A 16,860-nucleotide genomic window follows, 5' to 3' on the forward strand; every position below is an offset into this window, starting at 1 on the left:
AACATTTGAAGTACACCACACCACGTCTCTGTGTGTTGATGTTAATGAGGATAATGTTCTCTCCCTCCAGGACACAGCCAGTCTGAAGGTGTGGCCCAGCACCAGTCCCAGTGAGCTGATGGAACAGGCGTTGAGGAAATGGCTGACGACCCACGGCCCCGAGGAGGAGGGACGCCAGGCCGAGCAGTACGTTCTGAGGGTCAGCGACAAGCTGGAGTTCCTCTGTGGAGACCACCCCCTGATACAGTACAAGGTGACCCTTTACTCTTAGGCTCAACCTCAGTGCACACAGTGCAAAGGGACCCTAATGATGCCCTATGACCCCTTCACCTTTAACCCCCAAACCCTCTGTAGAGTGCTTTCTTACCATCAAACTGCTCCTTTTGTCATTCTCTTACCCTCTACATGTGCTGTGCTGACCTCCACTGTCCTCTGACCGTGACCTTGTTTATCTCAACCATTCCTTAATCATTAATGTCATAAGTAGTATACAGTCTTCGACCGTAACGGTAAATACTCCAAGGTCGGAGCGTGTAGGGAGTGGGTTTAGGAATGTCTCGTTGACCATAAATGAGACGCAGTGATCCAGAAACAGTCATCTGACTGCTGTCCTAATAACGCCTCATAAATAACACTGTCTTCCTGGAACACATAACTGTTACTCACAGACCTGGTATGTGTGCATGACTGAATCCATCTGTGTATGAGTGTGTTTCCGTGTGTGATGAAGCCGACTGTGACCATTACACCCTGCAGAAAAGGGTCCTATTTGGGAGTCCTATTTGTGACCCCGTGTTTAGATCCAGGAATCATGTCTGTACATTAGATATGGGTTACCTTCCATCTGTGTGTCCGATTTCCTCTCTTTGACCTCTCATCCCTCCTCAGTTTGTGTATTCTCCCTCTTCTGTCATCTCTCCAGAACATTTAGACTTGTCTGTCTGTCTCTGTCTGTCCACCATTCACATTTGTAAGGGATGGCAGGTAGCCTAGTGGTCAAGAGCGTAACCGAAAGGTTGCTGGTTAGAATTGAAATTTCATTACATGAAAAATCTGTCTGTGCCCTTGAGCACAAGGCACTCAACCCTAATTGCGCCTGTAAGTCGCTCTAGATAAGAGCATCTGCTACATTACAACAACAACAAAAACATTTAAAAGAAATTCAGTTTGGATGTGTGTGCACCACTGGCTGCATACAGAATAGTACTTTCTGTGTGCTAACACGTCTTCTCCTCTCTGTCCCAGTACATCAAAGCCTGTCTCCAGGCTAAGGAGTGTCCCCACCTGACCCTGGTCCAGGTCAGCACTGTCCAGGCCATGTTCGAGAAGGAGATCTCGGCCATCGGAGCTGTGGTCAACCGCAAGAGCTCCAACCCCCCCTTACCCCTGCCCCCCAAGAGGAGGGGGCCCTCGGTCAGTCAAACTGTGTGTGTGTGTGTGTGTGTGTGTGTGTGTGTGTGTGTGTGTGTGTGTGTGTGTGTGTGTGTGTGTGTGTGTGTGTGTGTGTGTGTGTAGGTGCATGTTTGTGGTCATTTTCTCCAGACATTGCTAGCCGCTCTTAGCAGGTGCACTCTGACGTCATTCTGACGTTCCGTCTGGTTCTAAAGGCCAGGTGCAGTTTAATTGCTCATTAGAGCTTAATTGCCAAGGTACCATGACGACTGTTCCACAGTGACAGGTGACATTGGACAGTAAATTACACATCTGTCAGTCAATGCTTCAAATGTCAATCGTTACAACTAAATGTCAACATCAACAAGACTATCTGATCTGAAAAGAAGAAAGACTGTGGTCAGACAGTGATGTCTTGTGGTAGTTGGGCCATTGACAGAAGAAGTGAGTAGGACTTGAAGCTGAACAGGCTTTGTTCGAGGTTATGAGGAGAGGTTGAGAGTAGAGGTCGACCGCTTATGATTTTTCAATACCGATACCGATTATTGGATGACCAAAAAAGCCGATACCGATTAATCTGCCAATTTTTTTATATATATATTTTTTTTAAAATTGTAATAATGACAATTACAACAATACTGAATGAACACTTATTTTATCTTAATATAATACATCAATAAAATCAATTTAGCCTCAAGTAAATAATGAAACATGTTCAATTTGGTTTAAATAATGCAAAAACAAAGTGTTGGAGAAGAAAGTAAAAGTGCAATATGTGCTATGTAAGAAAGCTAACGTTTCAGTTCCATGCTCAGAATATGAGAACATATGAAAGCTGGTGGTTCCTTTTAACATGAGTCTTCAATATTCCCAGGTAAGAAGTTTTAGGTTGTAGTTATTATAGGACTATTTCTCTCTATACCATTTGTATTTCATATACCTTTGAGTATTGGATGTTCTTATAGGCACTTTAGCATTGCCAGTGTAACAGTATAGCTTCCGTCCCTCACCTCGCTCCTCCCTGGGCTCGAAATAGCAATACAACGACAACAGGCACCATCTAAGCAGCATTACCCATGCAGAGCAAGGGGAACAACTACTAGAAGGCTCAGAGCGAGTGACGTTTGAAACGCTATTAGCGAGCGCTAACTAGCTAGCCATTTCACTTCGGTTACACCAGCCTCATCTCGGGAGTTGATAGGCTTGAAGTCATAAACAGCGCAATGCTTGACGCACAACGAGGAGCTGCTGGCAAAACACACGAAAGTGCTGTTTGAATTAAGGTTTACGCGCCTGCTTCTGCCTACCACCGCTCAGTCAGATACTTAGATGCTTGTATGCTCAGTTATATTATATGCAACGCAGGACACGCTAGATAATATCTAGTAATATCATCAACCATGTGTAGTTATCTAGTGATTATGATTGTTTTTTATAAGATAAGTTTAATGCTAGCTAGCAACTTACCTTGGCTTACTGCATTCGCGTAACAGGCAGGCTCCTTGTGGAGTGCAACGAGAGCGAGGCAGGTCGTTATTGTGTTGGACGAAGTTGCAAGATTGGATCCCCCGAGCTGACCCTGTGAAAATCTGTTGTTCTGCCCCTGAACGAGGCAGTTAACCCACCGTTTCTAGGCCGTCATTGAAAATAAGAATGTGTTCTTAACTGACTTGCCTAGTAAAATAATGATTAAATAAAGGTGTAAAAAAAAGAAAATCGGCAAATCGGACCCCAAAAATACCGATTTCCGGTTGTTATGAAAAGTTGAAATCTTCCCTGATTAATCGGTCGACCTCTAGTTGAGAGGATAGACTGTTCTTTTGGTGGTGTACTCTAGTCAGACATTACAAAAATATACATGTACTCTTCTGTCGCATAAGCACTCACCTAAATACACACACTGATACACAGTACATACGCTTACATTCAAAAACACTCTTGTTCACAAACACACTTACAAAAATAATACTTTCGTTTACACACACATATATACACACATATACACATACAACACAGGAAGTCTTTCTATTTATTCATGTTTGTGGTCTGTAGTTGAGGGCCAGTCATGTGTAGTGTTTTTCCTGCTGTGCTGACCTTGGCAAGTCTACTCTGCTTGACAACAGTGTGACTCACCCTTCAGTGTATGTGTGTTGAATATTCCTACAGTAAAGTATACTGTTTTCCTTGCTTACTCATGAAAATGTTTCTCCTCTTCCCTCTGTTTCTCTCCTTCTCTCTCCTCTTCCTGTTGTTTCTCTCCTTCTCTCACTCCTCTTCCCTCTGTTACTCTGCTTCTCTCTCTAGCAAGTGAATACGTGTGTATGGGAGGTGTCTACCCCGTTTAAGATCGTCCTAATCAAAGGCAGCAAGGTGAACGCTGAGGAGACGGCAAAGGTAACCACCGATGATGATAACTTGATAGCAAACCTGGAATTGATGTTGCATTTTTACGGTTTGCTCTGGGATGTACAGTTAAAATCGGAAGTTAACTTACACCGTAGCCAAATACATTTAAACTCAGTTTTTCACAATTCCTGACATTTAATCCTAGCAAAAATCCCCTGTTTTAGGTCAGTTAGGATCACCACTTTATTTTAAGAATGAGAAATGTCAGATTAATAGTAAAGAATGATTTATTTCAGCTTTTATTTATTTCATCACATTCCCAGTGGGTCAGAAGTTTACATGCACTCAATTAGCATTTGGTAGCATTGCCTTTTAAATTGTTTAACTTGGGTCAAACATTTTGGTAGCCTTCCATAAGCTTCCCACAATAAGTTGCGTACATTTTGGCCCATTCCTCCTGACCGCTGATGTAACTGAGTCAGGTTTATAGGCCTCCTTGCTCACACACACTTTTTCAGTTCTGCCGACAAATGTTCTATAGGATGGATGTCAGGGGTTTGTGATGGTCACTCCAATACCTTGACTTTGTTGTCCTTAAGCCATTTTGACACAACTTTGGAAGTATGCTTGGGGTCATTGTCCATTTGGAAGACACATTTACGACCAAGCATTAACTTCCTGACTGATGTTTTGTGATGTTGCTTCAATATATCCACATCATTTTCCTCCCTCATGATGCCATCTATTTTGTGAAGTGCACCAGTCCCTCCTGCAGCAAAAACCTTCACTACATGATGCTGCCACCCCTGTGCTTCATGGTTGGGATGGTGTTCAAGACTCCCCCTTTTTCCTCCAAACATAACAATGGTCATTTGTATGATTTCGTACGAAAAGTACGATATTTTTCCCTATGTGCAGTTGCAACCCATAGTCTGGCTTTTTTATGGCGGTTTTGGAGCAGTGGCTTCTTCCTTGCTGAGCAGCCTTTCAGGGTATGTCGATGTAGGACTCGTTTTACTGTGGATATAGATACTTTTGTACCTGTTTCCTCCAGTATCTTCACAAAGTCCTTTGCTGTTGTTCTGGGATTGATTTGCACTTTTCGCACCAAAGTACATTCATCACTAGGAGACAATGTGTCTCCTTCCTGAGCGGTAAGATGCCTGCGTGGTCCCATGGTGTTTATACTTGCGTACTATTGTTTGTACAGATGAAAGTGTTACCTTTGGAAATTGCTCTCAGAAGCTTCTAAAGCCATGACATATAATTTTCTGGCATTTTTCAAGCTGTTTAAAGGTACACTCAACTTAGTGTATGTAAACTTCTGACCCACTGGAATTGTGATACAGTTAATTATATGTGAAATAATCTGTAAACAATTTTTGGAAAAATGACTTGTCAGGCGGAATGTAGATGTCCTAACCGACTTGCCAAAACTATATTTTGTTAACAAGAAATTTGTGGAGTGTTTGAAAAACTAGTTTTAATGAGTCCAACCTAAGTGTGTGTAAACTTCCAACTTCAACTGTATTTATAACCCATGGACAGTAGATCCCTGTTAGCGCTCACTATGATGCTACTAATTGTAATCTTCCAACTTCAACTGTATTTATAACCCATGGACAGTAGATCCCTGTTAGCGCTCACTATGATGCTACTAATTGTAATCTTCCAACTTCAACTGTATTTATAACCCATGGACAGTAGATCCCTGACAGTACTAATTGATCCCAACTTGTTTTATAACCCATGGACAGTAGATCCCTGTTAGCACTCACTATGATGCTACTAATTGTAATCTTCCAACTTCAACTGTATTTATAACCCATGGACAGTAGATCCCTGTTAGCGCTCACTATGATGCTATTATGGTGAACTAAACCCCTCTCTCTCTTCAGGTCCAGGTACGTGCAGGCTTGTTCCATGGCACAGAGCTGCTGTGTAAGCCAGCGGTGAGCAGCGAGAGCAGCGGACGCTCTGAACACGTGTGGAATCGCACGCTAGAGTTTGACATCACCGTGAGCGACCTGCCGCGCATGGCCCGCCTCTGCTTTGCCGTCTACGCCGTCATGGACAAGGTCAAGAAGCAGAAGTCCACCAAGAACGCCCACATCAACAAGTACCAGACCATCCGCAAGTCTGGCAAAGTGGTATGTCAAACACACACACACACACAGCACAGGCATGCACGCACACATACAGATATTTATCTGTCCCCTCTTTCTCTCTCTCTCTCTCTGCAGCACTACCCTGTAGCCTGGGTGAACACCATGGTGTTTGACTATAAAGGACAGCTGAAGACTGGAGATATCATCCTTCACAGCTGGTCTTCCTTTCCTGGTGAGCACACACACACACACACTTCATGCACTTTACAAACACTTTAATTAACCTATACACACACACCTTCTTCATGCACTTTACAAACACTTTAATTAACCTATACACACCTACACACACCTTCATGCACTTTACAAACACTTTAATTAACCTATACACACACACCTTCATGCACTTTACAAACACTTTAATTAAACTATACACACACACACACCTTCATGCACTTTACAAACACTTTAATTAAACTATACACACACACACACACACCTTCATGCACTTTACAAACACTTTAATTAAACTATACACACACACCTTCATGCACTTTACAAACACTTTAATTAACCTATACACACCTACACACACACCTTCATGCACTTTACAAACACTTTAATTAAACTATACACACCTACACACACCTTCATGCACTTTACAAACACTTTAATTAACCTATACACACACACACACACACCTTCATGCACTTTACAAACACTTTAATTAACCTATACACGCTCACACCTACACACACCTTCATGCACTTTACAAACACTTTAATTAACCTATACACGCTCACACCTACACACACACACACACTTCTGAAACTCACCTACATACTTATACACTAAATGTTAGTGGCATGTTTGAGTGATTTCTGTGTCCCCCAGATGAACTTGAAGAGATGCTGAACCCCATAGGAACCATCCAGACCAACCCGTACACTGAGAACACTACAGCGCTCCACATCCACCTCCCTGACTACAACCCCCACCCCATCCTATTCCCCCCCTTCGACAAGGTGAGGACACTACAGCACTCCACATCCACCTCCCTGACTACAACCCCCACCCCATCCTATTCCCCCCCTTCGACAAGGTGAGGACACTACAGCACTCCACATCCACCTCCCTGACTACAACCCCCACCCCATCCTATTCCCCCCACTTCGACAAGGTGAGGACACTACAGCACTCCACATCTCCACATCCACCTCCCTGACTACAACCCCCACCCCATCCTATTCCCCCCTTCGACAAGGTGAGGACACTACAGCGCTCCACATCCACCTCCCTGACTACAACCCCCACCCCATCCTATTCCCCCCTTCGACAAGGTGAGGACACTACAGCGCTCCACATCCACCTCCCTGACTACAACCCCCACCCCATCCTATTCCCCCCTTCGACAAGGTGAGGACACTACAGCACTCCACATCCACCTCCCTGACTACAACCCCCACCCCATCCTATTCCCCCCTTCGACAAGGTGAGGACACTACAGCGCTCCACATCCACCTCCCTGACTACAACCCCCACCCCATCCTATTCCCCCCTTCGACAAGGTGAGGACACTACAGCGCTCCACATCCACCTCCCTGACTACAACCCCCACCCCATCCTATTCCCCCCTTCGACAAGGTGTGGACACTACAGCGCTCCACATCCACCTCCCTGACTACAACCCCCACCCCATCCTATTCCCCCCTTCGACAAGGTGACACACATCCTGACTTATTCAAACATCGTTGTCATTATGACGGATCTCCACCACTGACATGGATGTGTGTGTGGTCTTCCTCTGCAGATTCTGGAGAAAGCTGCAGAGATCGCCGGGTCAAGCGACTGCTTGCCCATGGTACTGTCGTGAGTTCCAACAACTCAAACACTTACACACACACGTGCTCCCTTTACTCCAGAGCAGCAGGCGCCAGGCATGTTGCAAGCATTTCTAGGACAGAAATCAGACACCAAATGTGTCAGAGGGGAGGATATTGCTATGACTGGTTTCCAGGGCAACCCAGTCAGTCCTGATCCAGGGTGGTGTTGGCAGGCTGGTGCACTGTCACAATAGTGTCTCTCGGAGGAATCTGAGGCGAAGATCAGCCCCCCCTGTTCCACCCCCCCCCCCCACACACACACACACACAGTCTTGTACAGCTAACCTTGTGGGGACACACAATTCAGTCCCATTCAAAATCATATTATTCCTAACACTAATTCTAACCTTAACGCTAAACCCCCCTAGTAATAGCATTTGACCTTGTGGGGACCAACAGAATCACCCATCCTAAAGCCCCTGTGGAACAGGACACACAGTTATGTAACACCGTGTGAAGCAGAGGGCTCCTTTGCAGGGAGGTCATTGTGTGTGGTAGAGGTTTTCAAATCAAATCAAATGTATTTATATAGCCCTTCGTACATCAGCTGATATCTCAAAGTGCAGTACAGAAACGCAGCCTAAAACCCCAAACAGCAAGCAATGCAGGTGTAGAAGCACGGTGGCTTGGAGAAACTCCCTAGAAAGGCCAAAACCTAGGAAGAAACCTAGAGAGGAACCAGGCTATGAGGGGTGGCCAGTCCTCTTCTGGCTGTGCCGGGTGGAGATTATAACAGAACATGGCCAAGATGTTCAAATGTTCATAAATGCCCAGCATGGTCAAATAATAATAATCACAGTAGTTGTCGAGGGTGCAGCAAGTCAGCACCTCAGGAATAAATGTCATTTGGCTTTTCATAGCCGATCATTAAAAGTATCTCTACCACTCCTGCTGTCTCTAGAGAGTTGAAAACAGCAGGTCTGGGACAGGTAGCACGTCCGGTGAACAGGTCATGATTCCATAGCCGCAGGCAGAAAAGTTGAAACTGGAGCAGCAGCACGGCCAGGTGGACTGGGGACAGCAAGGAGTCATCATGCTAGGTAGTCCTGAGGCATGGTCCTAGGGCTCAGGTCCTCCGAGAGAAAGAGAGAATTAGAGAGAGCATACTTAAATTCACACAGGACACCGGATAAGACAGAAGAAGTACTCCAGATATAACATACAGACCCTAGCCCCCCGACACACAAAGTACTGCAGCATAAATACTGGAGGCTGAGACAGGAGGGGTCAGACACTGTGGCCCCATCCGATGATACCCCCGGACAGGGCCAAACAGGAAGGATATAACCCTACCCACTTTGCCAAAGCACAGCCCCCACACCACTAGAGGGATATCTTCAACCACCAATTTACCATCCTGAGACGAGGCCGAGTATAGCCCACAAAGATCTCCGCCACGGCACAACCCAATGGGGTCGCCAACCCGGACAGGAAGATCACATCAGTGACTCAACCCACTCAAATGATGCACCCCTCCAAGGGACGGCATGAAAGAGAACCAGTAAGCCAGTGACTCAGCCCCTGTAATAGAGTTAGAGGCAGAGAATCCCACTGGAAAGAGGGGAACCGGCCAGGCAGAGACAGCAAGGGTGGCTCGTTGCTCCAGAGTCTTTCCGTTCACCTTCACACTCCTGGGCCAGACTTCACTCAATCATATGACCCACTGAAGAGATGAGTCTTCAATAAAGACTTAAAGGTTGAGACCGAGTTTGCGTCTCTCATATGGGTAGGCAGACCATTCCATAAACATGGAGCTCTATAGGAGAAAGCCCTGCCTCCAGCTGTTTGCTTAGAAATTCTAGGGACAATTAGGAGGCCTGCGTCTTGTGACCGTAGCGTACTTGCATAGCGTTCTTATGGTCTCAAGCTTCAAGCTCTTATTCTGTGTCGACTAACAATGTTTCATTGTTGATCCATAAAGCAATCAAACATGCATGCAAGTACAGATCTATTTGTATCTGTCTGATGGTGGATAGGATTACATGCAGTGTACTCTGATTCCAGATCTGTGGTTAATGGTGACTTCTACCTTTAGCACCCCTTGCTACTCCTCTGTACGTAATGTGATTTCTTACCCTGTGCTGCCACCTAGTGGTAACTTACCACCTCTGCTGTTTCCTCACAGGGCCGAGGTGGTAAGAAGTTCCACATCGAGCTGAAGGAGATCATGGAGAGGGACCCTCTGTCCCAGCTGTGTGAGAATGAGAAGGACCTCATCTGGACACTACGCTACGACTGCATGGAGAACTTCCCCCAGTCACTGCCCAAACTGCTGCTCTCCGTCAAGTGGAGCAAACATGAGGACATGGCCCAGGTACATACTGTGCCACATGAACCTGTCTTGTGTATTGATAGTGTTTTTTAACACACTAAATTTGTTCTCAAGGGCAATAAACTAGTGAGCCTCAATGGTCAGATCCTAAATGAACCCCTAGCCCATACCACTATGCCCCTCATCAGTCCCTTCAAAGATCTGCTGTGCTCCTGTATTGGTTATTAATCATAGTGAATGATCTGTCTCTCAGCTCCAGGCCTTGCTGCAGATCTGGCCAAAGCTGAGTCCCAGGGACGCTCTGGAGCTGCTTGACTTTAACTATCCAGACCAGTACGTCAGAGAGTACGCTGTGGGCTGCCTGAGGGATATGAGGTAGTCCACACGCTCACAGACACGCTCACACACAACTATTCCTAGTTCCCTTACTGTTGTAATGTCTTACTCACTATCTCTTCCACTCCCGCTCTGGCTCTCCCCCCTCTCCCTCTTTCTCTCACCCCCTCTCCCTCTCACCCCCTCTTCTGCTCCTGCTCTCCCTCTTCTCTCACCCCCTCTTCTGGTCCTGCTCTCCCCCTCTCCCTCTTTCTCTCTCTCCCTCTCACCCCCTCTTCTGGTCCTGCTCTCCCCCTCCCCTCTTTCTCTCACCCCCTCTTCTGCTCCTTCTCTCCCTCTTCTCTCACCCCCTCTCCCTCTCACCCCCTCTTCTGGTCCTGCTCTCCCCCTCTCCCTCTTTCTCTCCCTACCCCCTCTTCTGCTCCTCTCTCCCTCTTCTCTCACCCCTCTTCTGCTCCTGCTCCCCCCTCCCTCTTTCTCTCTCCCTCTCACCCCCTCTTCTGGTCCTGCTCTCCCCCTCTTTCTCTTTCTCTCACCCCCTCTTCTGCTCCTGCTCTCCCTCTTCTCTCACCCCCTCTCCCCTCACCCCTGTTCTGCTCCTGCTCTCCCTCTTCTCTCACCCCCTCTCCCTCTCACCCCCTCTTCTGCTCCTGCTCTCCCCTTCTCTCACCCCTTTCCCTCTCACCCCTCTTCTGCTCCTGCTCTCCCTCTTCTCTCACCCCCTCTCCCTCTCACCCCCTCTTCTGCTCCTGCTCTCCCTCTTCTCTCTCCCTCTCACCCCTCTTCTGCTCCTGCTCTCCCTCTTCTCTCACCCCCTCTTCTGCTCCTGCTCTCCCTCTTCTCTCACCCCCTCTTCTGCTCCTGCTCTCCCTCTTCTCTCACCCCCTCTTCTGCTCCTGCTCTCCCCCTCTCCCTCTTCTCTCACCCCCTCTCCCTCTCACCCCTCTTCTGCTCCTGCTCTTCCCCCTTCCAGTGATGAGGAGTTGTCTCAGTACCTGCTCCAGCTGGTCCAGGTGTTACGTTATGAACCCTACTATGACTGTGCCCTCACCCGCTTCCTACTGAACAGAGCCCAGTGCAACCGCAACATAGGACATTTCCTCTTCTGGCATCTCAGGTGAGAGAGAGTGAGGCGTGGTGTGTGTGTGTGTGTGTGTGTGTGTGTGTGTGTGTGTGTGTGTGTGTGTGTGTGTGTGTGTGTGTGTGTGTGTGTGTGTGTGTGTGTGTGTGTGTGTGTGTTGATTAATTTTTTTCACCTTTATTTAACCAGGTAGGTTAGTTGAGAACAAGTTCTCATTTACAACTGCGACCTGGCCAAGATAAAGCATAGCAGTGTGAACAGACAACACAGAGTTACACATGGAATAAACAATTAACAAGTCAATAACACAGTAGGAAAAAAGTCTATATACAATGTGTGCAAAAGGCATGAGGAGGTAGGCGAATAATTACAATTTAGCAGATTAACACTGGAGTGATAAATGATCAGATGATCATGTACAGGTAGAGATATTGGTGTGCAAAAGAGCAGAAAAGTAAATAAATAAAAACTGTGGGGATGAGGTAGGTGAAAATGGGTGGGCTATTTACCAATAGACTATGTACAGCTGCAGCGATCGGTCAGATGCTCAGATAGCAGATGTTTGAAGTTGGTGAGGGAGATAAAAGTCTCCAACTTCAGCGATGTTTGCAATTCGTTCCAGTCACAGGCAGCAGAGAACTGGAAGGAAAGGCGGCCAAATGAGGTGTTTTCTTTAGGGATGATCAGTGAGATGCACCTGCTGGAGCGAGTGCTACCGGTGGGTGTTGTTATCGTGACCAGTGAGCTGAGATAAGGCGGAGCTTTACCTAGCATGGACTTGTAGATGACCTGGAGCCAGTGGGTCTGGCAACGAATATGTAGCGAAGGCCAGCCGACTAGAGCATACAAGTCGCAGTGGTGGGTAGTATAAGGTGCTTTAGTAACAAAACGGATGGCACTGTGATAAACTGCATCCAGTTTGCTGAGTGGAGTATTGGAAGCTATTTTGTAGATGACATCGCCAAAGTCGAGGATCGGTAGGAAAGTCAGTTTTACGAGGGTAAGTTTGGCGGCGTGAGTGAAGGAAGCTTAGAGTGCGTGTCTAAGGGTGCGTGTCTAAGGGTGCGTGTCTAAGGGTGCGTGTCTAAGGGTGCGTGTCTCAGGGTGCGTGTCTCAGGGTGCGTGTCTAAGGGTGCGTGTCTAAGGGTGCGTGTCTAAGGGTGCGTGTCTAAGGGTGCGTGTCTCAGGGTGCGTGTCTCAGGGTGCGTGTCTCAGGGTGCGTGTCTCAGGGTGCGTGTCTCAGGGTGCGTGTCTCAGGGTGCGTGTCTCAGGGTGCGTGTCTCAGGGTGCGTGTCTCAGGGTGCGTGTCTCAGGGTGCGTGTCTCAGGGTGCGTGTCTCGTGTCTAGGTGCGTGTCTCTAGGGTGCGTGTCTCAGGGTGCGTGTCTCAGGGTGCGTGTCTCAGGGTGCGTGTCTCAGGGTGCGTGTCTCAGGGTGCGTGTCTCAGGGTGCGTGTCTCGGGGTGGGTGCGTGTGTCGGGGTGCGTGCGTGTGTCGGGGTGGGTGCATGGGTGTAAAGATTTAAAATACATTTTCCTCTACACAGGCTGTATTCTTTTGTTGGTGTATGTTCCGTGAGGTCATGTGCATTAACCCACCCCAGGTATGACTAACTGTAGGGTGACTGTGCTGCCCCCTGTAGGTCAGAGATGCACATGCCAGCTGTCGCTGTCCAGTTCTCTCTCATTCTGGAGGCTTACTGTCGCGGCAGCATCCCTCACATTGAGGTCCTGAAGAAACAGGTAAGGACCCCAACACAGGCGCGCTCACGCCCTGACCCCAACCTTAACCTGTGAATGAATCACTACAGTATATCTAATTCTGTCACCACCTCTAATTCTATAGTTTCCCTTCAGTTCAGAATGGGGTTATTTATAAAGAAGTCAGATGACAGCAGCCTGACTTCTAACCTCTGACCTCTACTGTATTAGCCCTGACATCCGCACTGCTGGCAGCTTCCTCCCACTTCCTGTTCACTGCTCTCCTTCCTGTTTTGGAATGAACTACCACACTGTGAGATGTTTCAGGAAGCCCATGCTGTCATGCGTAGCATCTGTCAGATTTGAAAGGCAATACAGAAGTGGTGTAATTTCATCATTATTACATTGCGTCTCTTCTATGTTGTAACAACATTACGCCCCCTCTCTCCATAGGTGGAGGCTCTGTGCAAGCTGAAGTCTGTGTTGTAACAACATTACGCCCCCTCTCTCCATAGGTGGAGGCTCTGTGCAAGTTGAAGTCTGTGTTGTAACAACATTACGCCCCCTCTCTCCATAGGTGGAGGCTCTGTGCAAGCTGAAGTCTGTGTTGTAACAACATTACGCCCCCTCTCTCCATAGGTGGAGGCTCTGTGCAAGCTGAAGTCTGTGTTGTAACAACATTACGCCCCCTCTCTCCATAGGTGGAGGCTCTGTGCAAGCTGAAGTCTGTGTTGTAACATTACGCCCCCTCTCTCCATAGGTGGAGGCTCTGTGCAAGCTGAAGTCTGTGTTGTAACAACATTACGCCCCCTCTCTCCATAGGTGGAGGCTCTCAGCAAGCTGAAGTCTGTGTTGTAACAACATTACGACCCCTTTCTCCATAGGTGGAGGCTCTCAGCAAGCTGAAGTCTGTGTTGTAACAACATTACGCCCCCTCTCTCCATAGGTGGAGGCTCTGAACAAGTTGAAGTCTGTGTTGTAACAACATTACGCCCCCTCTCTCCATAGGTGGAGGCTCTCAGCAAGCTGAAGTCTGTGTTGTAACAACATTAAGCCCCCTCTCTCCATAGGTGGAGGCTCTCAGCAAGCTGAATCCTGTGTTGTAACAACATTACGCCCCCTCTCTCCATAGGTGGAGGCTCTCAGCAAGCTGAATCCTGTGTTGTAACAACATTACGCCCCCTCTCTCCATAGGTGGAGGCTCTCAGCAATCCTGCATTACGCCCCTGAAGTCTGTGTTGTGTTGTAACAACATTACGCCCCCTCTCTCCATAGGTGGAGGCTCTCAGCAAGCTGAAGTCTGTGTTGTAACAACATTACGCCCCCTCTCTCCATAGGTGGAGGCTCTCAGCAAGCTGAAGTCTGTAAATGAGCTGATCAAGCTGGGCACCATCAAGAACGCCCGCAGTAAGACCAAGGAGGCCATGCTCACCAAAGAGGCCATGATGACTTGTCTGAGACAGAGTGGCTACACAGAGACCCTCTCTGACCTGCACTCCCCTCTCAATCCCAGTGTCCTGCTATCTGGAATCAAGTAAGGGCCAGGGGGAGAGGGTTCGATGGGAGTGGAGAGGGGGATGTGGATGACTATGATTTGACTCTCTCTTGCTCTATTTTTTTGCTTTTTCTCCCTCATTCCTCCCCTCTTTCATCCCTGCCAGTGTGGAGAAGTGTCGGTACATGGACTCTAAGATGAAGCCTCTGTGGATCGTCTACAACAACAAACTGCTGGGGGGAGACACCCTGGGAATCATCTTCAAGAATGGAGACGGTACGAGGGGTTGGATCTAACATTGACATGTTAGTCATTTAGCAGACGCTCTTATCCAGAGAGATTTACATGAGCAATTAGGATTAAGTGCTTTGCTCAAGGACACATCAACCAATTTTTCACCTAGTCAGCTGGGGGATTCGAACTAGCGACCTTTCAGTTACTGGCCCAATGCCCTTAAGCGCTAGGCTACCATCCTCTAAGAGATTAAATGTAAGATCACTAAAGTTCAGGGGGAGAGAGCGAGGGAAGAATAGTGAGGTCAAGATGGAGGGATGTGTATTATGGAAGGTGGTTTGAAGCTGGAAGGGTGAATGAAAGACTCCTCTCTCTTTCCAGACCTGAGACAAGACATGTTGACACTGCAGATCTTGAGGTTGATGGACCTGCTATGGAAGGAGGCCAATCTGGACCTTAGGTGTGTACATTAATATAAAAGTTGTGTCCTCAGTCAGACTCTGTCAGTAAGGCTTGTTAGTTCCTGTTCTCTGTAGGGAAGAGGATGCTGTGTTGGGGGGGGGGGGGGGGCTTAATCACCCCCTGCTAGCCTGACCTCTAACCTCCCCACATCCATACCCCCAGCATCACACACCCACTACCCGCTTCTCATCCTAATCAAATCCACACACACTAGCGCTCGCTCTCATACTCTAACACACACACAGTCTACCACATCTGGAGCTGAGCAGTGTGTGGGATTGTTTTGACAGTTGAGCTGGGGGGCAGGCTGTTAGGTTACAGGGACAAGGGCTCAGCGAGCAGAATGATCTCTGCAGACAGGGTCATAAAACCACTGTGATGTGTTATTTGGAGTGTGATCATGCGTACATTCTGGTCACATGCTGAGACGGAGCCGGGGGAAAGGGAAACAACATGGAGATAATTATAGGGTGCATCTCAATGGTGTTGATGATGATTCATTGGAACAAAATGTGTCTGTGCAGAATTGTGCCTTACGGTTGCCTAGCAACTGGTGACCGGTCTGGGCTGATCGAGGTGGTGTCGTCGGCGGATACCATCGCCAACATCCAGCTGACCAGTAGCAACGTGGCGGCCGCCGCAGCCTTCAACAAGGACGCACTGCTCAACTGGCTCAAAGAGAAGAACTCTGGGTAAAACCACACTTTGCCAACGGGTTTGTTTGTTTCTTACACCAAGGCTATTTCTTTCTTTCTTTTGGAAAGTCACTCCAAAAGTTCTGTATATTACTGACCTATTTCATAGATATGTAACTGTATGTATATAACAGGCAACATGTTAGTGAGCTGCTATGCTTTGGCGGTGCAAACCCAGTGAAAGCTCCCACTTGGCCAACACTTTATTTTGTGTTTGTGTACTATGCAGAGATGCTCTGGAGAAGGCGATCGAGGAGTTCACCCTGTCATGTGCAGGCTACTGCGTGGCCACCTACGTCCTGGGGATAGGTGACCGCCACAGTGACAATATCATGGTCCGCAGCACTGGACAGGTGGGTTGAGGTGCTCCCCTGTACGATAGGCTAAATCACAGAGGTTCATTTATGGACTCTTTTAATGGAATCAACTTCTTACATTGTGTGTGTGTGTGTGTCTCAGCTATTCCACATAGACTTTGGGCATATCCTGGGGAACTTCAAGTCTAAGTTTGGCATCAAGAGGGAACGCGTCCCCTTCATCCTGACCCATGACTTCATCCACGTCATCCAACAGGGAAAGACGGGCAACACTGAGAAGTTTGGCAGGTGAGCTTCTGTCCCCTTTCACTACTCGGGTGATCCAGGCCGGGAACACTATCTGTTGCTTTTATCAATTATCTACTTGAGTAAATGTATAGTGAACTGAATGTGTGTGTTGTGCCTAGTTTCCGTAATTACTGTGAACAAGCCTACCTGATTCTGAGGCGGAATGGGAACCTCTTCATCACCCTGTTTGCCCTCATGCTGACTGCTGGACTGCCAGAGCTCACCTCGGTCAAGGATATACAGTACCTAAAGGT

The 16,860-nt window shown here is 47.6% G+C and overlaps 1 protein-coding gene across 1 annotated transcript in view; it reads left to right on the plus strand.

Annotated features, from left to right (window-relative positions):
- LOC124005461 (phosphatidylinositol 4,5-bisphosphate 3-kinase catalytic subunit beta isoform-like) overlaps positions 1-16,860 on the plus strand; it is a 96,009-nt gene that overhangs the window by 76,771 nt on the left and 2,378 nt on the right. The window contains exons 6-23 of the mRNA XM_046314749.1: positions 71-253; positions 1,246-1,413; positions 3,697-3,786; positions 5,637-5,888; positions 5,982-6,078; positions 6,741-6,871; positions 7,657-7,707; positions 9,855-10,043; positions 10,255-10,376; positions 11,311-11,454; positions 13,058-13,157; positions 14,453-14,649; positions 14,777-14,886; positions 15,226-15,304; positions 15,831-15,998; positions 16,231-16,354; positions 16,461-16,606; positions 16,726-16,858. Coding sequence (XP_046170705.1) covers positions 71-253; positions 1,246-1,413; positions 3,697-3,786; positions 5,637-5,888; positions 5,982-6,078; positions 6,741-6,871; positions 7,657-7,707; positions 9,855-10,043; positions 10,255-10,376; positions 11,311-11,454; positions 13,058-13,157; positions 14,453-14,649; positions 14,777-14,886; positions 15,226-15,304; positions 15,831-15,998; positions 16,231-16,354; positions 16,461-16,606; positions 16,726-16,858 — 2,484 coding nt within the window. The remainder of the gene's footprint in view (positions 1-70; positions 254-1,245; positions 1,414-3,696; positions 3,787-5,636; positions 5,889-5,981; positions 6,079-6,740; positions 6,872-7,656; positions 7,708-9,854; positions 10,044-10,254; positions 10,377-11,310; positions 11,455-13,057; positions 13,158-14,452; positions 14,650-14,776; positions 14,887-15,225; positions 15,305-15,830; positions 15,999-16,230; positions 16,355-16,460; positions 16,607-16,725; positions 16,859-16,860) is intronic.

This window comes from Oncorhynchus gorbuscha, linkage group LG19 (assembly GCF_021184085.1).
Source record: "Oncorhynchus gorbuscha isolate QuinsamMale2020 ecotype Even-year linkage group LG19, OgorEven_v1.0, whole genome shotgun sequence".
Lineage (NCBI taxonomy): Eukaryota > Metazoa > Chordata > Actinopteri > Salmoniformes > Salmonidae > Oncorhynchus > Oncorhynchus gorbuscha.